We start from the raw sequence: 25,600 nt of genomic DNA on the forward strand, positions 1-25,600 counted from the left end.
AAAAAAAAAAAAAAAAAAAAAAGACATGAGCTCAAAGCTATAGACAACCCCACGTTTGAGGCTCTTTTAACACATAAAAGGCAAAGAAAGGAGTTCAAGAATTGCCTGCTGGAATTCCCATATTGGAGTGGAAAGTCGGCCATGGTTTGTAATTGAGACAAATATCAAGTTCAAATCCAAGGCCTTCCTCCACAAATGTGAACCAAGCTCATAAAAAAGGGAAAGCAAGCAGCAAATGAAAAAGGGTAAGAGCAATGGATTTGAGGGCATAAAGGAATTATTTTACATCAATTTGGATCCATGAAAAGTCTAAAAAGAGGGCTTTGAACACTTGAGAGACCAACAATTAGAAGACGACGATTAGTGGTAGTCAATGGTTAAGGCGAGTGATGGCTAGCATGTTGTACGAAATCTAGTGAAGGCTAGACAAAATGGGCTTTTGCCCTTTTTGGGCAAATTAAATAGCTTTATACCCCCTTTTCCCAAAAAAATTAGGAAAATGCCCCTCTTTTAAAACTCGATTTATGATAAATCGAGTTAGAAAAAAAAAAAATTCTGAAGCCCTATAGTGGCATTTTAAGGATCCCATAGTGGCATTTTAAGGACCTATAGTGACATTTTTTAACTCGACTTCAATAAAAATGAGTTATAGGCAATTTTTTTTTTTTACCTATAACTCGATTTCATTGAGGTCGAGTTACAAAATGCCACTATAGGTCCTTAAAACGTCACTATAGGCTCCTTAAAAATGCCACTATAAGGCCTAACTTGATTTATCACAAATCGAGTTTTAAAAGAGGGACATTTCCCTAATTAGTTTGGGAAAGGGGGAATAAAGCTATTTAATTTTTTCGGAAAAGGCAAAAGCCCATTTTGTCCAGTGAAAGCCAGAAAAAAGTGGCTTTGATGCCATGTAAAAAAATGAACAAAAATAAAAGATGAAGAGAAAGAGAAGGAGTGAGAAAAAACAAGGTGAGTTGCACTTGCACGGCTGTCCTAATTGTGTGAGATCAAAGTTCAACAAATCTAAATTATTAATTGAGAGTGCGAGACAAAGATGTGGGGGAAGATCTACCCTCACTAGACTCGGAGAGAGAAAGATTAAAAATTAGGTTAAACAAGTTTCTTGAGTAATGGATTAGGCTTTCTTTTTCAATAATTTTTTCCTTCTTCTTGATGAAATGGTGCTACTCCTCACGCTAATGCTCTCCTCTCATTGAATATCTAGCATGGTATCCTTTTTTAGCTCTCCTCTCATTGAATATCTAGCATGGTATCTCTTTTTGGACATAATGAAGAAAAGACATTGAGAAAGTAAGTTTAGGCTTGAGAAGAAATTGGACATAAGTAGAGATCTCATGCGAGAGAGTGTACAATTCTACCATGAGGAGCATTTCTAGAGATTTTCTTTATTTAGGCTTTTACCTCAACAAAATATACATTTATATAAAAGTATTAGTTCATTGAATTAACTAGTGGCATAAATGCATATATTAAGTATTTATAGTTGTGCATTAATTATTTATATTAGAGGAATTTATATGATAAATTTTATATAAAACACTATTTTTATTTGAGATCACTAATAGGATAAATACATTTATTTTGTTATGTTAATTATGTTAAGTGGTGCATTAATTTTTGATGCTGCACAGAATCAGTAGGCTGAATGCTCCAGCTTCGATGGGATAATGATTGTGGCGAGAGACTGCAAAGATGAACACACTATCAAAGAGGACTGGAGTGGACCGGTCAAACACCCTCCGATGGCTAAGTTAGTTTCTTGCAAAAGAGTTTCAACTTTTTTAGAAGAAAAAACTCAAAATGCACTTACCTTGATTTGATTCAGATCGGTCCTTATATAGAGAACCTTGGAGCGGTTATAATCTTAGTAACTTCCCCAAGATTCGTGGAAATCAGTGAATCTGGACATAACTTCCTCAACGGTTATAGGAGTTACAGCTGCTGGCAGAAGTTAGTACTTATGAAGAATTTGTGGCGATAAATATAGGTTGGGTAACCGCTACAAGGTTTTGTGGCTCGAATCCTCCATACACAAGTGAGTCTATTCTTGAGGGTTTTCCCAAGTGTTGTTTGGTCGTCCATGTGCTTTGCCCATGGACGACTCTTTTGCTCATGGTTTATTAAACATTTGGCTAACTGATGTTCATGGACGATCCCTATGGACGAAGCGGAGATGGTAATTTTTGCTATCCCATCAGTTGCCCCCTTGTCCAGGGGTCGTCCAAGGATAGATTTAATTTACACCTTTATGGTTTTGACCGAACCTTTTTTTTTTTTTTTTTTGGAACCACGTGTCGCAACTTCATTGGTTGACCCATCACGTCGATTGCGTTTTTCAAAGGGACAACCACGTGTCTTCTTTTGAATGGCTGACGTTGCTTCATTGACCCTGCTTCTGGGCCCTATAAATAGGTACATTCTCTTTCTTGCCCTTCACCTTTCTCATAATCTCCCCTCTGCCATCTCGTCTAAAAGCCTCGTCTAACTCTTCGTCCTAGTTCTGTCAGTTATTTCCTCTTCCTTTTTAGGTTTTTCGTCTTAATCTTTATTTTAGTCATGTTTTCGTCTAATAGTAGTATAGAGAGAGAGATAGACGAGTACCAGGACATTTCTTCTGGGAGTTATGAGAGTGGTAAGGGTAGCACGAGCTACAGTAGTAGTTCCTCGAACGAGCATTACTCGTCTAGAGTCCCTAGCATTCCCTTTGAGGAATTCCAGGAGATGCAACGTAGGATGGCATCCGGAGCTAGGACTAACTCGTCCAGAGAGCCACCTAGCGTTTCACAAGACGAGGAAGAGGAAGAGGAGAATGTGATATACAACTGTGCTCCTGAAGTAGCGTCCACTTTAGATGCCCCTAAATTGAAAACCCTTGTAGATAGATACCAGATCCCCATTGAGTTCAAACCTCGTCTACCCAAGGAAGGAGAATGGTGTTGTTCTCCTTCTTCTGGTTTAGGAGTATATACGTCTTACCTTTTAGCTAGCCATAGGTTTCCTCTAAATTCTTTTTGTAGAGGTCATCTCCATAGGTTAGGTATTGGACCTAACTAGCTCAACCCTAATGGATGGAGGACAGTAGTTGCCATGCCAGTGCTATGGCGTGAGGCGTTGGAAGGGGATTGTCCTATCATAGTGGACGAGTTCCTCTACTGTTATAAGCCCTTAAAGATAAAGAAGTCTGCTGGTTTTTACCAGTTCTCGTCCAGAGGCTCCTACTATAGTTTAATAAAGAGTTGTAGCTCATCTGACAGGCTCTGGAAAAAAGAATTTTTTATTATTTCCGGAAATTGGGCTAAGGACCCCGTTGATGTGGGCAATGCCCCCTTCCAACCTTTTATTGGCCCTCTAGGTCGTCTTCGTCCTGAGGGTATGTCTCCTTCCATTTTATTTTATTTCTCTTTACATATTTTCTAACTTTCAGTCGTCTAACCCCCATTTCTTTTTATTGATGCAGCTGTTGTTCGTCCACACTTGGACAAATTTTACTTGGATCGAATTGACCAAGTACGTGCCTTCCCTGGGAGAACCTTTCACGATCTAGTGACTCTCAGTCGTCTAACTACATGGGGGCTTGGCCTAGTACCTATCGCTGAGAATCTTGGTCACGAGGAAACTACTCGTCGAAGTAAGTATCATCCATTCTTCTCTTTTTTCTTCTTTTCTCTTCTTTTCTTTTTTCCTTTTTTTTTTAACTTGATTTTCCTCGTAGCAGGAATGGCTACAATGAGGGAGAACAAAAAGAAAACCATAACTAGTAGGGACGAGGATGTCATTGCACCACCAGTCGTCCAAAAAACTTATGTCCAGACAGGAAAGAGAAAGTCTAAGTCTATATCCAGTGTTGTAGATCTAGACGACCTTCCAAGTCGTCGAGGCCCTAAGAAGCAAAAACTTGGCAAGGCTTCTCTTCCTAAGGTCCCCAAGTTTACACCCCCGACGGTGGATTTGGATGACCTTCTAGCCAATATGGAGCCCGTCCAAACAGTTCATCCTGTCCAAACTGATCCTATTCCCCCTCCAGCCAAGACTCTTCGCAAGCCTTATCTGTTAGAGCCATCTGATTGTACTTCTAACTTGGTGCTGGACGAGAGCTATGCATGGAGAACGTTCAAAGGAATAATCACTGATAATGAAGTCAATGATTGCTACAATATGTCAGTGACGGAGTTTGAACACTCTGGTATCCATGACCTCTTTAAGGTATGAGTTTCATTCGTCCTTGTGTGTTTTTAGTAAGTTTTTCAAAATAAAATGTCTAAGTTTCCTTCGTCCACACATAGGCTATGTCAAAGTTTTATACAGCGACGTGCCAGACCAAGGAACTCTATGAGAAGGCCAAGACGGCTAAGGAGCTGAACAATGAAATTCTATTGAAAAAGGGGGAGGTGATCAGGTTGACTGATGATTTCAATCATTTGGAAGGAAGTGAGATGAAGCTGAAGAACGAGGTGGAGAAGCTTAAAGCAGATGCCATCGAGAAAGATACTCGCATCGCTCATCTGGAGTTACAAGTCTCAGGGTTTGCCTCCTCCTTAGAGAAAGCACGTGAGGAAGCCATATAAGCCTTCAAGAAGTCTGACAAGTACAAGAATCGTCTAGACAGTCACTATGCTGCTGGTTATGAGGACTTTCGTGCTGATGCCAAGAAAGCATTTCCTAACTTGAACTTTGATACATTTAAGATTCCCCTCGCAACAATGAGTTGCTTGCTTGCGACAAGTTCTGAGGACGTCAATGTGGTGGACAACGCTAATAATGAGACGACCCAAGACAATCCAAAGACTGGCAATGCTCCCAGCGATCTATCCAAGTGATTTTACCTTCCCTTCAGAAAATTTATTATTTAATTTTGTTGGAGGTGCCCCGTGTTTTGGGCTTTGTTTATTTCTTTTAAAATTTATTCAAGTACAATTATCTTGTCCAAATTTATGGATGAGCTTTATATACAATCAGTTATATTGTCATTACACAACTTAAAAGGGGTTTTTGGGTGTTGGTCATCCACCCTTCTTTGAATTCTTTGAATGAATGAATGAATGTTTTCCATTTTCTCATTTCATTATGTTTGAACACGTTTAAGAATTTATGGACATACTTTATTAATATCGTCCTTGTCATTTCTATGACTGTGTGGTTCGTCCATTTAGGAAAACATTTTATCTCATCTTGAGCATATGGACGAATTTCTTCTTTCATTGCCAAGATAGAGTAAAATGAATCCTTAATGTTCCATTCAAGTACAGCTCGTCTATGAATGACATTTCTTTTCGCCAGCTTTATACGTTATTCAAACTTGGGATGATTATTTATTCGTCCTTAGCGAAATTATTCCCAGCGAATGCTCGTCCATGTGCTGGATTGTTTGGCTGGTTAGATTCGTTTATAGGCTTGTGGTGTTTTTACACACACATTATTTGTCCATGATTTAGTTGATCATACCTTAGGTTTTATCTCATCTTAAGCTTGGACAGATATACCTTGGTTTATTTTTCTTGCTTTATCCTTATTTGGAGGAAAGCTTATAGACGATACATCATTACATCCAAGGATTTTATTCGTCTTTGGCTTTTTGTCTTCTGTGGATCATTTAGAATGAAATCACAAAAATGGAGGATTCCAATACAATCATACATGTACTTGGAAATACATCATATATATATATATATATATTTGGAAATCCACACTATGTAAACATTCGTCCACAGTTATGGCACATGCTTAATAGCCAATGCCTTTAGGGAATTAAAAATACTTAATACAACACAACTTCGTCCATGAGTAACATAATACTTATACATCTAAAACACATAGTAATAGTAGTAAGCAAACACGAGAAAATAACACTGTAAGCAACAAATTACTTTAGACGTCCTTGGCTTTTGTCCTGCGGCAATATTTGTCCATGGTCACCCTTTATTAATAGTACCTTCTTAAATGTTCAACATTTCAAGGGTGTTCCAACTTCCGTCCATCTAGGGCTTCCAAGTAGTAGGATCCTTGCCTCTTGCAGTTGATAAGCCTGTAAGGTCCTTCCCAATTTGGTCCCAACTTTCCGTGGGCTGGGTTTTTGGTGGCCAAAGAAACCTTTTTTAGGACGAGATCCCCAGCGCTAAAACGTCTAGGTTTGACCATGGTATCATATCGCTTTGCCATAAGATTTTTGTACCTTGCTGTCCTCTGCTCTGCGTTCATCCTTACCTCGTTTATAAGATGGAGGTTAAGACGAAGCTGTTTCTTATTTTCTCCATCTTGATACTTCATTACCCTATGGCTGGCTATGTGCACTTCCGCAGGTATGATTGTTTCACTCCCATAGATTAGTTTGAAAGGGTTTTTCCCTGTAGGGGTCCTCACTGTTGTTCTGTAAGCCCACAAAACACCTGGTAATTCATCTAGCCATACTCCCTTTGCCCCTTCAAGCCTAGTCTTGATGATTTTCAACAATGATCGGTTTGCCACTTCTACTTGTCCATTAGCCTATGGGTGGAAAGGTAAGGAGTAATGGTTCTTGATTCCAAGTTGTTCACAAAATCCCCTGAAAGGTGTGTTGTCGAAATATCCAAACCCCATTATGCAAAAGGCCAAGGGGCCATCATTGGAGTAAGATACTCTGATGGTTGTCTAGGAATATCACTGAAACGTTGACATTGATCACATACCTTAACATATGCCTTAGCATCAGCTTCGACGGTTGGCCAATAGTATCCTGCACGGATGACCTTGTGGACAGGTGATCTAGCTCCTGAGTAGTTACCACATGCTCCTTCATGAACTTCCCTCAACACGTAATTTGCCTTGTCTGGGGCTAAACACCTTAGATAAGGTTGGGAAAAACCTCTTTTGTATAACACTTCTTCCATAAGGATGTACCTGGCTGATTTAACTCTAAGCTTCCTGGCTTTGTCCTTCCCTTCTAGAAGCCTTCCGTCTTTCAGGTATGATACTATCGGGGTTATTCAATTTTCCTCACCTTCTATCAGTAACATTTCTGGGAGGTCTATGCTTGGCATATATTGTAATTTGTCAAACTCGTCCCTTGCTTAAGTCACAGAGGCTTCCTTTGCCAAAGTATCCGCTTCTATGTTCTCTTCCCTTGGGATTTGAACTAAATCAGCCTCTTTGAATTTCTTCACAAGGCGCACCACCTTCTTCAAATATCTCTTCATTCTGTCTTCCTTGGCTTCACATGTCCCATTTATTTGGCCTATGACCAACTGAGAGTTTCCTAAGACGAGTATTGAGTCTACTTCAACAGATTTATCCAACTCTAACCCTTTAAGAAGGGTTTCATACTCCACTTTACTGTTAGTTGTTTGGTACTGCAAGCAAACATTGTGCTTCAATTTATCTCCTTCTGGTGATTGCAAAACAACTCCTATACCCCCTGCATGCAGTGTAGACGACCCATCTACATAGACGACCCATTTTTTATTGTATTCTATTTCACCTAAGTCCTCATAACTTGGAGTGAACTCTGCAATGAAATCTGTCAAGGCTTGAGCCTTTATTGCATTTCTCGGTTGGTACTGAATGTCAAACTCACTAAGCTCGACTGCCCATTGAATTAGTCGTCCTCCAGCTTCCAGCTTGTTTATTGCCTTCTTGAGCGGATGGTCCATCATGACATTGATGACATGAACTTGGAAGTAATGTCTTAACTTCCTAGAAGTTGTTATTAGTGCAAAAGCTAACTTCTCTATCAGTGGGTACCTTCCTTCTGCTCCTCTCAATGCTCGGCTAGTGTAATACACAGGCTTTTGCACCTTCTCTTCCTCTCTGATCAATGCTGAACTCACGGAATATGGGGATATTGCTAAGTACAGATATAATTCCTCTCCTAGCACGGATGAACTTAACAATGGAGCTGTGGTAAGATAGTTCTTTAGATCTTAGAAGGCCTTTTGACACTCATTCGTCTATTCGAATGCCTTCCTGAGAACTTTGAAAAAGGGTAAACACTTATCTGTGGCTTTTGAAACAAATCTATTCAAAACTGCAACTCATCCGGTGAGGGATTGGACTTCCTTGATGTTCTTCGGTGGTTCCATATTCAATATGGCCTAGATTTTGTCTGGATTTGCTTCAATTCCTCTTTGTGAAACCATGAATCCTAGAAACTTTCCTGACTTTCGAATGCACATTTACTTGGGTTCAGTTTTATCTTATGTTGCCTAAGTGTTTCAAAGGTTTCCTGAAGATTGTCCAAATGGCTTCCCTCGTCTAAGCTCTTCACAAGCATGTCGTCAACGTACACCTCCACATTCCGTCCTATTTGTGGATGAAACATGTGATTCACCAACCTTTGATAAGTTGCCCCTGCATTCTTTAGACCGAAGGACATCAATTTATAACAAAACAAACCTTGACTGGTAATAAAGGAGGTCTTTTCTTGGTTAGCCTCGTCCATCTTTATCTGATTATATCCTGAGAAGGCGTTCATGAAACTTAACAACTGATGGCCAGCTGTAGAATCCACCAATTGATTAATGCGTGGCAAATGATAACTATCCTTAGGGCAAGCCTTATTCAAATTAGTAAAGTCTACGCACATCCTCCACTTGCCGTTCGCCTTCTTCACCATCACTACATTGGCTAACCAATCTGGGTAATGGATTTCCCGGATAAACTGTGCTGTGGTCAGTTTCAGAACCTCTTCCTTAATAGCCTTATCTCATTCAGGAGCAAACAATCTCTTTTGATGAACAGGCTTAGAAGGGGGGTACACATTCAATTGATGAGTAATTACACTTGGATCAATTCCTGGCATGTCGTCGTGACTTCACGCAAAAACATCGATACTCATCCTCAAAAACTGGACGATGTCTTTTTTTGCCTTCTCCTTCATACATGTTCCAATTCTGGTGAACTTTTTAGGATCATTTTCGTGTAATAAAACGTCTTCCAATATTTCAGTAGGTTCTGCGAAAACTCTTCTTTCTTCAATATTCATCGACTGCACCTGCTCGTCCAAAGCCAACATGGTTAGGTAACATTTTCTGGCTGCCAACTAATCTCCTTGAGCTTATCCTATTCTGTACTCCGTAGGGAATTTGACTGATAGATGGTAGGTAGAGGTTACTACCTTCCAACTATTTAAGGTTGGCCTTCCAATGATGGCATTGTATAAGGATGAACAATTCACCACTAGGAAATTCACTTCTTTAGTTATCTGTTGTGGGTATGATCTCACCACTACAGGAAATGTAATGGTGCCCACAGGCTGCACTTTCATTCCTCCAAATCCTATCAGTGATGAACATGCTGGGTGAAATTAATCTCGTCCAAGCCTCATCTGCTGGAAGGCGGGGTAATACAATATATCCGTTGAGCTTTCATTATCCACCAACACCTTCCTGGTTGTGTAATCTGCGATGAGTAGGGTAATGGCAATTGCATTGTCATGTGAATGATGGATTCTCTCAGCTTCCTCGTCCGTGAAAGAAATGGTTGGCTCGTCTGTCTCTCTCATCCTTGGAGATTGTCTAGAGTGTTAGACATTTTGCACTACTTTGAGATACATCTTCTTTGATTTGGAAGATTGTCCTGTAGAAGTCCCTCCTATGATAACCCTTATTTCTCCGAGTGGAGGTCGTGATGATTCCTCCATCTTCCCCTTCAACTTCTCATCTTTATGATCCTTTCCAATGAAGTGCCACAGTTTTCCTTGTCTAATGAGATTCTTGATCTGCTGCTTTAAGTCATAACACTCGTCCGTGTCATGCCCATGATCTTTATGGAAGTGACAATATTTATTCTTATTGCACTTGTTTGGATCTCCTTTCATCTTCTCTGGCCACTTCAAGGAAGGATCATCCTTCATTTGCATGAGCACCTGATTGAGTGGGGCATTTAAGGGCGTATAATTCTGATTCCTTGCTGAAGGGCTTGCCTTCTTGTTTACTCGGTCCTTCTTGTCTTCCATTCTTTCAGCTCTTTTCCTCTTCGTAGCTATGATTGCGTCTTTTGCATTCATAAAGTTTTGGGCTGAATGGATGAGTTCAGCCATGGTCGGTTCTTTCTCATAAAGCTTGTGAATGAATAAGTCCAAGTTAACCCCATTGTGGAAGGCTGCCAATAATAGCTTGTCGTCCACCTCGTCTACTGTCAGGGCTTTCCTGTTGAAACGAGTGATGAATGGCCATAGACTTTCATTCTCTCCTTGTTTTATAGTTAACAAGTTGGACGAGGAGCGTTTGTGTCTTTGTCCTTCGATGAAGTTATTGACAAACAACTTACTCAACTCTTCAAAAGAACTGACTGTGCTTGGAGATATCTTGCTAAACCACACTCGCGCTGGTCCTTTAAGGGTGGTAGGGAAGGCTCTGCACATAATCTCGTCTGGAACCTCTTGGAGGTGCATTGTAGTCTTGAAAGTAGCAATATGATCGAAAGGATCATGCGTTCCATCATATGAATCCAAGGAAGGCATTTTGAACTTTGGGGGAAAAGGATGGTCATTGATGGAAGTTGTGAAAGGGGAATCTGTTCGATGAACCAAATCCTCTAGGGGATTTGCCATTCTCATGTTCTCCTTTATTTCATCCTTAACCTTCCTCATTTGATCCCTATCCTTTTCCAAGTGTGGCAGCCTTTGTGAAGTGGTGCCCCTTGATTGAGTTTCGAACTCAACATTTCCCCTCTATCTTCTTGACTCTGGGCTTGTCCTTCAGTATATCCTTCACGACGCTGCCTCTCTATCTCCCTAGTCAACTCTTGGTTCTGGCGAGTTAACTCTGCCATGGCGGCTGTCATGGACTATATGTGTTGGATGGAAGGCGGCTGCGTGACAGGCGCTAATTGGCGATCTCGGTTGGGATTGCTAGAAGCATCCCTACTCTTTTGGTTGCCTATGCTAGTGGCCCTTGATCTTGTCCGAACCATACAGCCTTTTGTCGGAGAAAGATAAACTGTAAAACTCGAAGTTTCTCCCTTTCTCACAAACGGCACCAATTGATGCTGCACAGAATCAGTAGGCTGAATGCTCCAGCTTCGATGGGATAATGATTGTGGTGAGAGACTGCAAAGATGAACACACTATCAAAGGGGACCGGAGTGGACCGGCCAAACACCCTCTGATGGCTAAGTTAGTTTCTTGCAAAAGAGTTTCAACTTTTTTAGAAGAAAAATCCCAGAATGCACTTAACTTGATTTGATTCAGACTGGTCCTTATATAGAGAACCTTGGAGCGATTATAATCTTAGTAACTTCCCTAAGATTCGTGGAAATCAGTGAATCCAGACATAACTTCCTCAACGATTATAGGAGTTACAACTGCTGGTGGAAGTTAAGTACTTATGAAGAATTTGTGGCGAAAAATATGGGTTGGGTAACCGCTACAAGGTTTTGTGGTTCGAATCCTCCATACACGAGTGAGTCTATTCTTAAGGGTTTTCCCAAGTGTTGTATGGTCGTCCATATGCTTTGCCCATGGACGACTCTTTTGTTCATAGATGGTGTTAGGTGATCGTCCATGTGCTTTGCCCATGGACGACTCTTTTGCTCATGGTTTATTTGGCTAATTAATGCTCATGGACGATCCCCATGGAAGAACCGGAGATGGTAATTTTTGCTATCCCATCAATTTTTTTGTGGGAGGTGGTGCATTAATTATTTAAATATAAATAAATTTTATATCATTTTTCTAGATAAAACCACATCTTTATTACTATTGTTAAAGTACAATCTAGTTTGTATATAATTTTAAATGTCATAGACAATGTTATTTCGGTAAGATAATAATGAGAAAATAAATAAATAGATTGATAGACAAAGGAACTTAAGTAGGAAATGTTACGAAAGCCTACCTCAGTTGTTAATGTGAAGCAGTTGTTAATGTGCAGCAGCTGAAAGAACGACGCTTTAAAAGTTGAATACTTGACTATCAATAACTAATGTGATCTATTTTTCTAAGTTCTCACTTCTCACAGTAACCAAATGAAACCCAGGAAGGTATATTTAGAAAAGACAACAACTACAAACTTTATCAATTTATTGACTATTGTTAGTTTTTAAGAATTATAAAAAAATAAATAAATAAAAAAAGTGTAAATGGTAAGGGTAAAATTGTGAATGTGAATACTCATGAATATAGTATCATGAAACGACGTTCAAAATAGACCCGTTGGCTTCACTTGTCATAAATGGCAATCAAACAGCTTTAGGAAGACGAGGTTAACTTGTCATAAATGGAAAGCTGACACTACTAAGCTGAAGGGAATGGGCGACAGACATAACAAGGTTGTCAGCTTCACTCATGAGAGACAACCTTGTTGTAAAGTCTACAACTCTATACCTGATGGCTGCATCTTGGGCATAGTAAGCTAAAGATAGAAAGCTGAAGACAGTAAACTGAAGGCAGTAAGCTGAAGAGTAAGCTAAAGATAGTAAGCTGAAAACAGTAAGCTGAATGCAGTAAGTTGAAGAGTAAGCTGAAGACAGTAAGCTGAAGGCAGTAAGCTGAAGAGTAAGCTAAAGATAGTAAGCTGAAGGCAGTAAGCTGAAGATAGTAAGCTGAAGAGTAAGTTAAAAATAGTAAGCTGAAAATAGTAAGCTAAAGACAGTAAGCTGAAGACAGTAAGCATAAGAGGAAGTTGAAGAGAACAAGCTGAAGAAGGTAAGCAAACCTCCGTCAAGATCCATTAGTAAATGACAATGTTAGGGAGTCCACGAAGCTCATCGCATAGCCGACAAGTTGACCTTAGGCAATAAAGATGGGTAGCCGACGCTAATAAAGCTGAAGGGAGTAGGCAAAGCTGACGACCCTAACGTGGTTTGTCTTGATCACCACACATGAGTATATAAGGAAATGTCTTGTATTCCACGCTTAGTGTTAGTCTCCTATAAGGAAAGGATTCCGCAATATACGCTCATGAGAATTCCTATAAGAAAAAGACTTCTAGCCCAAGGAATAGAGGCCAACCCTCCACTACTATAAAAGTACCAATACCCTCACAAACCAATGTACGCATAATTGACCCCGCTCTAACACTTTAGAGTTGTGAGAAGTTCTAACTTGACTTTCGGAGAGTATTTGGCCGGTACCACACCGGTACTCCTCTTAAGGTCTTCAGCTTTTGTATTATGCAGGTGCTGTTTTGAGTGTGCAAAAACCGCGTGGCTCACTATTGATTTTTTTGGCATCATCAATTGGCGTCGTCTGTGGGAAACGCTTGCGATTTGTAAGTCATATTATCGCTTATCGGACAAAAGAGTTGCATGGTACTCACTCACTTGATGGCAACCACTAACGACATTCAAGAAGAAGAACCACCCATGACTGCCCTCGAGAGACAGGTTCAAACTCTCGCCGCTGTCGTGGAATGCCTCACCAAAAAAAAACCACGACCTAGAAGAACAACTGCGCCAGAAAAATGCAACATCAAATAACCAAAGAGAAGATCAAGAAGGAACTAGCGCTGAAAGAAGGAACCAAGAGGGACCTGAAGGCAGCAATGCCCTAAGCCAACAAGAACGACAGGATACCAGCCGTCCCTTCGACTTAGATACAGCCCCCCTTACATGGTCGCGGAGATGCAATTGATGAAGGAAATGATGGACCTTATGATGAATGCCCTCAAAGGACGGGTGTCCAGCGACCTCAACGATTTGGTCCACCGAACCAATTCGCCGTTCATCGCGTCCATCAACTCCTTCCCCCTTCCACCAAAGTTTCATATGCCGCAAGTGGAAAACTACAATGGAAACAAAGACCTTTTAGATCATTTGGAGTCCTTCAAGACCCTGATGCACCTTTAGGGGGTACAAGACGAAATCATGTGCAGAGCTTTCCCCACCACGCTAAAGGGTCCCGCTAGGATATGGTTTAGCAAGCTGACGCCTAACTCCATTAATACTTTCACGGAGCTAAGTGCCCAGTTTGCTTCGCACTTCATCGAGAAACACAGGTATAAGAAGTCTACAGCATGCTTGATAAGCATCAAGCTGCGGGAAGATGAGACACTAAGGTTTTACATAGCACGCTTTAACAAAGAGGCGCTTTCAATCGATGAAGCTGAGGACAAGATACTTGTAGCCACTTTCATAAATGGGCTGCGGAAGGGTAAGTTCTAATTTTCACTATACAAGAATGACCCGAAGACTATGCCGAACGTGCTTTACAGGGCAACCAAGTACATGAATGCTGAAGACGCGCTTCTAACTCGAGAGAAGAGAGAAAGGCAAGAGGATACGCGACAAAACAAAGGGCGGAAGATGGCAAGAACTGGAGACGCTAGACGTATAGAAGCTACACCACCTATGGAACACCAAGCACCTACAGAAGTACTACGAGTAAAAAGGATGGCATGAAGAGCAGCACCCCTTTATTTCTAGTTTACCTTAGTGAATTTTAGTTATACTCCTCAGTTTTTCTATTTACTTTAGTTTTTACTACAATAACTATTTTAAAAGCCCACAGGGCAAGTCTTCGTTTTCTTTTTAAGAACTACTTTTTCTATGAATGCATGGTTTATTATAATAAAAGGAGTTTATTCAAACATGGCTAAAGTCACCTACGGGTGGACGGCCACTATGCTAAGTTACCTACGGGTAGACGCGTGGCCAAAGTTGCCTATGGGTGGATGGCCACTATGTAAAGTCACCTATGGGTAGACGCGTGGCCAAAGTTGCCTACGGGTGAACGGTCACTACGTTAAGTCACCTACAGGTAGACGCATGACCGAAGTCGACTATGGGTGGATGATCACCATACTAAGTCACCTACAAGTAGACGACAAAAAAGGTGACGGGGCACCAAAATTTAGTCACCTTAATTAGTCCACGACCCCAAGTAGACGACTAATAAGGTGATGAGGTACCAACACTTAGTCACCTCAACAGGTCCACAAAGTGGAGGAATCCAAGTCTACAAAGTAGACGACCCTAATATGCAGTCCATCAAGTGGACGACCTCATCTCAAGAGGATGAAATGTTATCAAGTCCATAAAATGGACAATCTTATTAAGTCCACAAGATGGACGATTTCATCCCAAGAGGATGAAAAAAATTATGAAGTCCATAAAATGGACACAAAGTGGACAACCATGTGTTATTAAGTCCACAAGCTGGATGACCTTATTAAGTCCACAAGGTGGACGACCCTATTAAATCCACAAAGTGGACGACATTGATAAGTCCAAAGTGGACAACCTCATCCTAAGAGTGAAAAATTATTAAGTCCACAAAGTGGACAAGTTTATCATTAAGTCTACAGATTGGACGAGTCAGTTAGTAATACCCACGAAATGGAGGATTGCGCCAAGTCCCCAAAGCGAACGAGCCGATAAAGCTGACGAGTTCATCCACCAGAGGATATGACTAATATTACAAGACAGCGGTTTTAACATAAAAGACAACGAGATGAACAAGTCTACTGAAGAGATGTGTTGGAATTGTCCAAATGAAAAGGACTTAAACTCCATAAACCTGTCAGTTTAAGCTGACGAGATCATAGAGTGGGGGGTAGCTGATAAGGGTAAAATTGTGAATGTGAATACTCATGAATATAGTATCATGAAGCGATGTTCAAAATAGACCCGTCGGCCTCACTTGTCATAAATGGCAGTCAAACAGCTTTAGGACATTTACAGCTTTAGGAAGATGGGGTTAACTTGTCATAAATGGAAAGCTGACACTACTAAGCTGAAGGGAATAGGCGACAACATAACTAGGTTGTCAGCTTCACTCATGAGAGACAACCTTGTTGTAAAGTCTACAACTCCATACCTGATGATTGCATCTTGGGCACAGTAAGCTGAAGATAGTAAGCTGAAGGCAGTAAGCTGAAGATAGTAAGCTAAAGAGTAAGCTGAAAACAGTAAGCTGAAGACAATAAGCATAAGAGGAAGCTGATGAGAACAAGTTGAAGAGGGTAAGCAAACCTCCGTCAAGATCAATTAGTAAGTGACAATGTTAGGGAGTCCACGAAGCTCACCGCATAGCCGATGAGTTGACCTTAGGCAATGAAGATGGGTAACCGATGCTAATAAAGCTGAAGAGAGTAGGCGAAGCTGACGACTCTAACGTGATTTGTCTTGATCACCACGCATGAGTATATAAGAAAATGTATTGTATCCCACACTTAGTGTTAGTCTCCTACAAGGAAAGGATTCCGCAATATACACTCATGAGGATTCCTATAAGGAAAAGACTTCTAACCCAAGGAAGAGTGGTCAACCCTCTACTACTATAAAAGCTCCAATACCCTCACAAACCAAGGTACACATAATTGACCCCGCTCTAGCACTTTAGAGTTGTGAGAAGTTCTAACTTGACCTTCGAAGGGTATTTGGCAGGTACCATACCGGTACTCCTCTTAAGGTCTTCAGCTTTTGTGTTGTGTAGGTGCTATTTCGAGTGTGCGAGAACCGTGTGGCTCACTAGTGATTTTTTTGGCATCATCAGTAAACGTGTCATGTGTGTCAATGTGTTTTGTTCAGATTTCATAATCAGATGACAGGATAATAAACAGGTTACCTTAACTAGCAAGATTGAAGTTACGCACACACTATCCACCACAAGCAACTATTGCAAAGAAAGCTTAAGTGGAAAAAGATCAAGATGAAGAAAAAGATCAAGATGAATAATACCATGATAAGCAATGATTAAAAAAAAAATTGAGATTTAATTTTCTTCAAGAGAATTAAGAGAGAGAGAGAGAGATTTTGTTTTCAATGTTTTGTGTTTTGTTCATAGAGATAAGCGTTAGATTTTAATAATGAATTTTCTACCATTAATTTATATTTTAGCATAATTCAAGAGATGAATTAATGAATCTGTCAACTATTAATTTAGATTTTAATTTTTTAGGAGTATTTTGACTGATTTTGTCTCTTCACCTTCTTATAGTCTTCTAAGTTGTGGGATATGGAGACTTTTTAATACACAATGCATTCTATTACCCAATAGAAGAACCTTTATTTATTTATTTATTTATTTTTTTGGGAGAAAATGCAGGCTTTAGCGTTTAGGTGATTGCTTAAGTTACTTATATGCTTGTCCCGACCCTGCTGTTAATTAATATAAATAAATATATTTGTTTCCCGTCATAAATTTGAATTAGAAATATTAAGTAATTAAAAGAACTTTAATAGTTATATTGATAAAATCTTCATTGTAATTGTAAAACCTTAAACATTTTTCTCAAAATAAAGAAAAATAACACTCTCATCTTTTCTTTTCTTTTCTTTTTTCTTAAATTGTGTATTTCTAAATTTGGATGGAACTTCATTGGATTGAATTAAAAACTCTTAAAATTATATGATATTCATACTTTAATTGATGTTTACAAAATTTAATTTATGTAGAATTTATTTGTCTCTAATTATTATATTTTACATGTTAAACATTTGGGTTTTATTATTTCAATAGGTTAAAATGTGGCATGCTTGTGGCAACTCGATACAACATACTTATTAAACAATTTAAAAATGAGTTGTATACATGTGAACCCAACCTTTTTATTAAGTGTTGGATCAACACATGTAATAAACAAATCATATTAAATTAAGAGTTCTTGACACAATTGTTAAATGAGTAAGATTCAAATTGACTTATGTAATCGAATATCCTTACATTAGTAAGATATAAACACAGTTACTTATGAATATAAATGGTCACCCTTTGAACTTGCTAAGTTTATTACAAAAATTCTGTCATGGACTTTTTCTAACAAAAACGAGTGTCTATTGTTATTAGAACTTTTATTAAAAAAAAAAAAAATTTTTTTTTTTTTTTTTTTTTTTTTTTTTTTTTGGTGGAGAGAAACTTTCCTTATGAATATTTAAGAAAAATTATTGAAATTTATAGACGTACCCAGTAGGTGGATACCATGGTTAAGTAGCTGGGAAGTACAAGCAAGGAATATAATATATCAAGGAATCCAAGGTAGGGATATAATAACGGAGAAATGAAGCAAGAAATCTATATAATACAGGAAAAAAAAAAATGAACCTTTTTATTATTATGCTTTTGGTTTTTAAAGTGTGTTCGCGTCACTAATAACATTTGCATCAACTTGAGTAAAAAATTCTGTATATTTTAGCATAAAAATGTACTTTTTATTTTATTTTATATACTTACTTTTCAAAACACTTCACATCAGATTATTTATTTTACACTACATTTTATTAAAATATCAAATTTTCTTGATTTTTTAATTTTTTTTCTTCTTTCAAAAAAATTAAATTCAAAATAAATAGCGTCAATATATATTTATGTTGTTACAGTAGAAATCATGTATTTTTATACAACTTTATATTACCTGAAGTGAGTGAATTTTGGACTTGATTAGCTAAATGCTATGTTGTTTTTGTTATATAACCACTAATACAATTAGACAAGTGTTCGAAATTATCTAAGACAAACTATTCAAATTTATAGACGTATCAATAGGCCGATAACATTGTTAAATAGTTGGTAAGTACAAGCAAGGAATATTATATATCAAATAATCTAAGGTAGTGATATTAACCCTCAACCCTCCAAGGTAGGGATATAATCATATAATAAGGGAGAAATTAAGCAAAGAATCTATACAATAAAGGAAAAAAAATGAATCTTTTTATTATTGTGCTTTTGGTTTTTAAAGTGTTTCTGGGAGGTATATGTTCGAGTCCTTATCAACTCGTGTAAAATTTTTGTCTATTTTAGTATAAGAACTTACTTTTTTATTTTACATACTCATTTTTCAAAACACTTTATATTAGATTATTTATTTTACACTAAATTTAATTAAAATATCAATTTTTCTTATTTTTTTTAATTGTCTTTCTTTCTTCACATACAATAATCATCATCCACTATCTTCATTTATTCTCGGGATACATAAAAAAAAAAAATTAAATGCAAAATAAATAGTACCAATGTAAATTTAAAATGATTACTATAACAATTATGTATTTTTTTTTTCACAACTTTACATAGCATGATACGAGTAAATTTTGAGTTAATTGGCTAAAATGTAATATTTTTTTTATTATTATACAAGAACTTACGTTGAGTGCTCTAAATTATCTAAGAGCATTCGCAATAGTGGAGGCAAAAAATTTAGTTATTTAACAATTTAAAAGCTATTTTATATATTTTATAACAATTTTAACCATCTAAGAGCACTAGCAATAGTGGTGCTAAAAAGCTATTTTTAACACCACTATATTTTAAAAAGAGTGCTGCAGCAGTGAAGGTATAAGTATATTTTTTACCTACCTTGCTACAGTACACAACTATATATGGTTGTGCACGATAGTTGAGAGCTAAAAAAAAATACTTTTTTATTCTCCACCCAATTAAAATACTATTTGTTTGTTGGTTTTTTTTTCTATTATTTTTATCCAACTGTGACTCACTCTCAACTCCCTCTGAACTCTCCAACCCGTGTCTCAACTCCCTCTGAAGTCTCACTACTGTCGACCTTAACGTCACTTCTCTGTCTCATTGCCGCCTACCTCAACGTCACCAGACCACCGCTGACCCACTCCGTTGAAGTCCCAAGCCGACCCAAGCCCCAAGCCACCAATCTACGCCTCTGACCCACACCTCTGATCCACGTCGCCAATCCACGCCTCTGAACCACACCTCCGCCCAATCCTCCATCTCACCACTCTCCTAACTCCGACAAGCCTGGGTTTCTCTGGATTTCGTGGGTTTCATCGTCGATCCAAGCTCTGGGTTTCTCTAGGTTTCTTTGGGTTTCATCGTCGAAGCCACCACTGTCTGCCTCAGCCCATTGCTTTGGTTTTCCGCCGATCTTAGGTATCACTCTATTCTTTCTCTCTTCCTTTTTTTTTTTTTAATAATTTTTTTATAATGATTTTTGCGATATGATTTGTGGTTAAGACTTACGAGTTAAGATATGTGGTTTATGGTATTTGAGATTTTAAGTAGTGATTTGGTTTGTTTATTTATTTATTTATTTATTTTTAATTGCTACTGCTATTGCTGTGTGTAATGTGTTGTAGGTAGTTCGTGATGAAATGGTTGCATTTTAGGTGTTGATTTAGGTAGATCTGGGGTTGTGTTTGGTTGTTGGGAAAATGTGGGATGAGAATTTTAAACTTTTGTGAATGAGAATTCCTTTTTTTTGGGGGGGACTAGAATTGAGCTTCTTGGTGGCCAAATAATAGTTGGTTGTAATGAATTGAGGTTAATCTGTGTGTCAAATTGAGTATCAGTGTGTGTGGAATGTTTGATTGGTGAAATATTCTTTGTGTTTTTTTATTTTTCTAATGATGAATTGTTTGTTTGATTTGCAATTGTGGCGAACAAACTTGATTCGTGAATTCAAGTACTTGTTTGTTGAGTATTAGTGTGTGTCTGAGTGATTGCTTGGTGAATCTTCTTAGTGTTTTTTTAATTTTTAATGAGGAATTGTTTATTTGATTCATAATTGTGGCAAATAAACTTGATTCGTAAATTCAAGCATCTGTATGATGAATATTTGATTGGTGAATCTTTGGAATTAATTTATGAGGAATTGATTTTTTGTTTTCGAAATTCTTACAAACAAACTTGAATCATGAATTCTAGTTTTAATGAGATATTGTTAGTTTGGTTTTGAGATGCTCAAAAATGAATTTGTTGTTTTATTTATCAGTGGGATTAAGTTACATGTCAAATTAAGTATTTATGCATGATTAAGTTACATGTCAAATTAAGTATTTATGCATAATCATGTTCTATTGTTATACTTCTAAGTATTTTAACACTAGACGATTATTTGCTATCATGTGGTGGCAGTAGCGGTAGCGGTGGCAACGGTAGCGGTAGCGGTAGCAGTTGTAGTGGTTGTGATTGTTGTTTATTGTAATGAATATATTATTTTATTGTAGTAGATATATTATTTTATTGTGATGTTTATATAATTTTATTGTATTGAAAGCTAAAATAGATCTACTGCTGCTAGATATTTTATAAAATAAGTAGATAAAAAAGATAAAATAACTTTTTATAGTGCTAAATAACTAAAAAAAATAGCATCATTATTGTAAATGCTCTTAGTGCATTCACAATGGTTTTATTTTTTCAGCTACTTCATTTAAATTTTATTTTTTATTTTTATTCTCTCTCCCTTTCTTTCTCTTCTGTGAACCAAGATCAAAATAAACTCACCCCTCTTTCATCTAATATCATCATCACACAAAATCAATTTGTACTGCCACAAGGAAATTGACTAAGATTTATCAAATTTTTTATTACATGGAAAAAATTATTCTCATCCCACAATTCACCAGAAAACTAAGAAAATAGATAAAGAACATTGAAACCCATTTCACCAAATGGAAAAAAAAAAAAATCTATTTCATTCTCTTTTCCATCAACAAGTTCTCGTCATTATTTGCGACTCAGAACTCAACTAAATGAATTTGTGAAGGGTGGCGTTCTAAGAGAAAAAGTAATTTGATAGAAGAAAAACAGAAAAAGAAAAAGAAAAAAAATACCCACAACCAAAACCCAGAAAAATCCCACGCTCAGTCACACGTTCACTGCATAACCCAGGAAAATCTATCACTGCCAAAGACCCACAGCCAAACCCATAGCCTGGCGGCCTTGGCCACTGTGAGGAAAACCCATAAAAAAAAAAAATTCCAACAACCCGAAATTTTAAACTGGTCGGCGACCCACCACCACAACCCGATCAACAAACCACGAACCTAATCACTGCCATCGTATTATCCGTGAGGGGAGAGATTTAGAGGGGATGAGAGAGACAATGAGAGTTCTGAGGGAGAGATACGGATAAGAGAAAAAAAAGACAAAATGAGTGATTTTTTTTTTTTATTATTATAAAAGAAGAGAGTAGAGGGGAGGGGAGTAGTGGAGAGGAGAGTAGAGGAAAATGATTCCCCTCCATCTTGTTTGGATGTTTTTAAAATTAGTAAGGGGGAAGGAAGTAATTAGCCCTTCCCCTTGTGTAATTTTGTTAATATAATAAGGGTAAATTAGGTAATTTACTTGGTCAATAGTTTATGTACTCTACTCTCCCTCCAAATCTCTCCAATTTGGGGAAATTAAAAATGGGGGGCTAGAGGGAGTTGAAACCCCTCCAAACCCCTCCCCCTCCTTCCTTAAACAACTTCCAAACAAGGTAATTAGATTACTCTCCCTCCCTCTACTCTACTCCCCCTCCTTTTTTAAACATCTAAACAGGCCATAAACTTCTACTGGTTACTGTAGCTAGCAACTAAATTTTTTTAGATTAACCATCAATGATGTAGCATGAATTTTGTGATATGAGAAACTAAAATAACTTTTGAGTCATTTTAAGACGACCAATGTAGATGCTTTTACAAACTATTTAAATTAGGCCAGTACCATGGTTCAAAGTAGCTAGAAAGTACAAGCAAGGAATATAATATATCAAAGAATTCAAGGTAGGATAAGAAGAAGAGAAAAGAAAAAAGATGGTAAAATGAGTGATTATTTTATAGTAAAAGAAGAGAGAAGACGAATAAAAAATTATATTGAGTTTTGCATTCTAGCTACAATAAACTGCTATGGGTAGCAGTTTACTGTAGCTGGTAGCTAAATTTTTTTAGATATATCATCACTGAAGTAGCATGAATTTTGTGATTTAAAAAGCTAAAAATAACTTTTGAGTCATTTTAGCATCACCAATTAATGTAGATGCTCAAACTATTTCAATTAGGCCAATACCATAATTAAAAGTAGTTAGAAAGTACAAGCAAGGAATATATATATATATATATCAAGGAATTCAAGGTAGGGAAATTAGAGGCTGTTTGGATTGGCAATTTTCATGACTCAATTCTCAGTTTTCATAACTCAATTCTCAAAAATGGTAGGACCCATAACAAAATACTCGTTTACCTGCACCAATACTCTATTTCCATAACTCTATTTCCAATACTCAATTCTCTACTTTTTGAGTTATGAGTTGTGGAAACTGAAAACAACTTTAGGTTGTTTTCAATTTTCAATTCTCAGTTTTCAATGTCAAACTTGTAAATACTATTACAAATCCGGTCTCATCGTCAAACTTTTGCTCTCTCTTTATCTTCTGTTCTCTTTTTTTTTTTTTTCTCTTTTCTTTTTGTCTTTTACGGGTCTGGGACACACACCTGCTCCTCTTCTTCTCCTTCTTCTTATTCTTCTTTTCTTTTCTTTTCACTTTCTGGGTTTGGTTTTTTTTTTTTTTTTTTTTTTTTTTTTTTTTTTTTTCCTNCTAAATTTTTTTAGATATGCCATCATTGATGTAGCATGAATTCTGTGATTTGAGAAGCTAAAAATAACTTTTGAGTCATTTTAGCACCACTAATATGGATGCTTTAATTTAAATTAGGCCAATCAGCTAGAAAGTACAAGCAATGAATATAATATATCAAGGAATTCAAGGAAGGGTATTTAGGGCCCGTTCGGTAAAGAAATTTGAGTAATGTTGTTTGTAATTTTTTGAAATACGTATAGGTAAAAAAATGTGTAAAAATATTGGTAATATTATTTAAAAACTGAAAATATGTTGTTTAAATATTCTACCAAACAGGGCGTTAACCATCCAAGGCAAGGATAATAATAAGGGAGAAATGAAGCAAAGAATCTTATAATGAAGAAAAAAGGATGACAAAATGAGAGAGAGAATGAAAGCTCTGAGGAGAGATAAGGAGAAGAGAGAAGAAAAAGGATGACAAAATGAGTGATTTTTTTTATAATAAAAATAAAAGGAGAGAGAAGACAATAAAAAATTATTTTGAGTTTTGCATTCTAGCTATAGTAAACTACTACGGGTAGCAACTTACTGTAGCTTGCAGCCAAATTTTTTAGATATACCATACTGATGTGGCATGAATTTTGTGTTTTTAACACTTGCTCTTATAGACAAACTATTCAAATTAGGCGTATCATGGTTAAAAGTAGCTAGAGAGTAGAAGTAAGGAATATAAATATATCAAGGAATTCAAGGTAAGGATATTTAACCATCCAAGGCAAGGATATAATGATAAGGGAGAAATGAAGCAAAGAATCTATATAATGAAGAAAAAATGAATCTTTCTTTTACTGTGCTTTTGGTTTTTAAAGTGTTTCTGTGAAGTGTTCAAGTCGTTAAAAGCATTTGTATTAACTTATGTAAATATTTTTGTCTATTTTAGCATGTGAATTTACTTTTCTATTTTACATACTCATTTCATTAAAATATCAAATTTTCTTAATTTTTTTAATTATTTCTTTTTTCACACACAATAATGATCATTAATTCTCTTTCTTCATCATTGAGATACGCAAAGAAAGAGAAAATCTTAAATGCAAAATTAATAATGTCAGTGTAAATTTATATAAGGCGAAAAGCACATTTAAATCCCTACATTTTCAGGCGATTCTCATTTTAGTCCCTACATTTTATTTTTACCGCTTTTAGTCCCTATCTTGAAAAACGCTTCCTATTTTGGTCCCTGCCGTTATATTAGAGACGGAAAATACACACGTGACAAACGGCAGAATTAAAAAAATATTAAATTAATGTTCACGTGGCCTAATTTAATAATAAAAAATATTTTTTGGCATTAAAAAATGCCACCTCAGCATTTAAATTAAAAAAATGAATTTATTAATTTTAACTAAATAAAAAATTAAAAACAGAATTAAAAACTAAAAATCATATGAATTGAGATCTAAAGTGTCTTGAACAAGAACAACAAAAACATATACCCAGATCCAAGAACACAAACTCGAAAAAGAATAAAACTTTCACTTTCAAATTATTTTCCGGCGTTTTCTCGACAACCAAACAGAGAAGGCTTTCATTTCTACTCTCTTTTTCCAAATTTCTCGGCTAACCCAGAAAGCTTCCTTTCCCGTTTTCGCTTGAGAAATCGACGAGCTGCTAGGACTCCCTTCCAGATGTGCCATTGAAGATCCAACAAACAAACAACGTCATACAAAGGAAAACAGTGAAGAAGAAGAAAATAAAACCTAGCAAATGAAAGCAAGCTGGTATTAGCGAGATCGGCGGCATTGAGGACGATGAAGGTGGTATTGGCGACGATGTGGAGGTGGATGGCGACAGAGCCCTTTGAACTACTCCATAGATTAAAGCAAAAGCAAAGATAGAGATTTTGGATGAGGATACAAAATCCAAACTTGCACAAAACCTAGATTAGAAATCTTTCATCAGACCCACATGCACAAAATAAAAAAATTTTACCAAAAAAAAAAAAAAAAAAAAGATTGTACCTTGGATCGTTTTGGGTTAAGTGGAGGAGGAGATGAGAGGCCACGCTTGGAAGCAGAGGAGCTGTGCCTTGTTTCAACCATGGTGTTGTTGGGTTGTAGTTGGCGTTCTTGGTCTTCTGAAAGTTTGTTTGGTTTTTATAATTTTTGGGTTTGTGTTCTTGAATCTGGGTCTGTGTTCTTATTGTTCTTGTTCAAGACACACTTAGATCTCAATTCATATGATTTTTAGTTTTTAATTCTGTTTTTAATTTTTTTTATTTAGTTAATATTAATAAATTAATTTTTTTAATTTAAATGCTGATGTGGCATTTTTTAATGCCAAAAAAACATTTTTTATTATTAAATTAGGCCACGTGGACTTTAATTTAATATTTTTAATTCTGCCATTTG

General features: G+C 37.0%; 1 protein-coding gene and 1 long non-coding RNA gene across 3 annotated transcripts; both read right to left on the reverse strand.

The window, feature by feature from the left end:
- Positions 1-9,517: 9,517 nt before the first annotated feature.
- On the reverse strand, positions 9,518-10,585 carry LOC112002273 (uncharacterized). Its single transcript, XM_024034431.1, has one exon. The coding sequence runs from the start codon at positions 10,583-10,585 to the stop codon at positions 9,518-9,520; it is 1,068 nt and encodes a 355-aa protein (XP_023890199.1).
- A 14,033-nt stretch (positions 10,586-24,618) lies between these two features.
- On the reverse strand, positions 24,619-25,378 carry LOC136065336 (uncharacterized). 2 transcript variants are annotated; one of them, XR_010626980.1, is made up of 2 exons: positions 25,211-25,378; positions 24,619-25,054 (listed from the first exon to the last, which is right to left on the reverse strand). It is a non-coding gene; the product is annotated as an uncharacterized LOC136065336 (long non-coding RNA). The 2 variants fall into 2 exon arrangements; XR_010626979.1 differs by having other exon boundaries at positions 24,619-25,116.
- Between the last annotated feature and the right edge of the window lie 222 nt (positions 25,379-25,600).

The sequence above is a fragment of the Quercus suber genome, unplaced genomic scaffold, assembly GCF_002906115.3.
Source record: "Quercus suber isolate HL8 unplaced genomic scaffold, Cork oak 2.0 scaffold_929, whole genome shotgun sequence".
Lineage (NCBI taxonomy): Eukaryota > Viridiplantae > Streptophyta > Magnoliopsida > Fagales > Fagaceae > Quercus > Quercus suber.

Excerpts from the sequence above, each read along its gene's own strand:
- LOC112002273 (XM_024034431.1), bottom strand. The coding sequence starts at position 10,585 with ATGAGGAAGGTTAAGGATGAAATAAAGGAGAACATGAGAATGGCAAAT.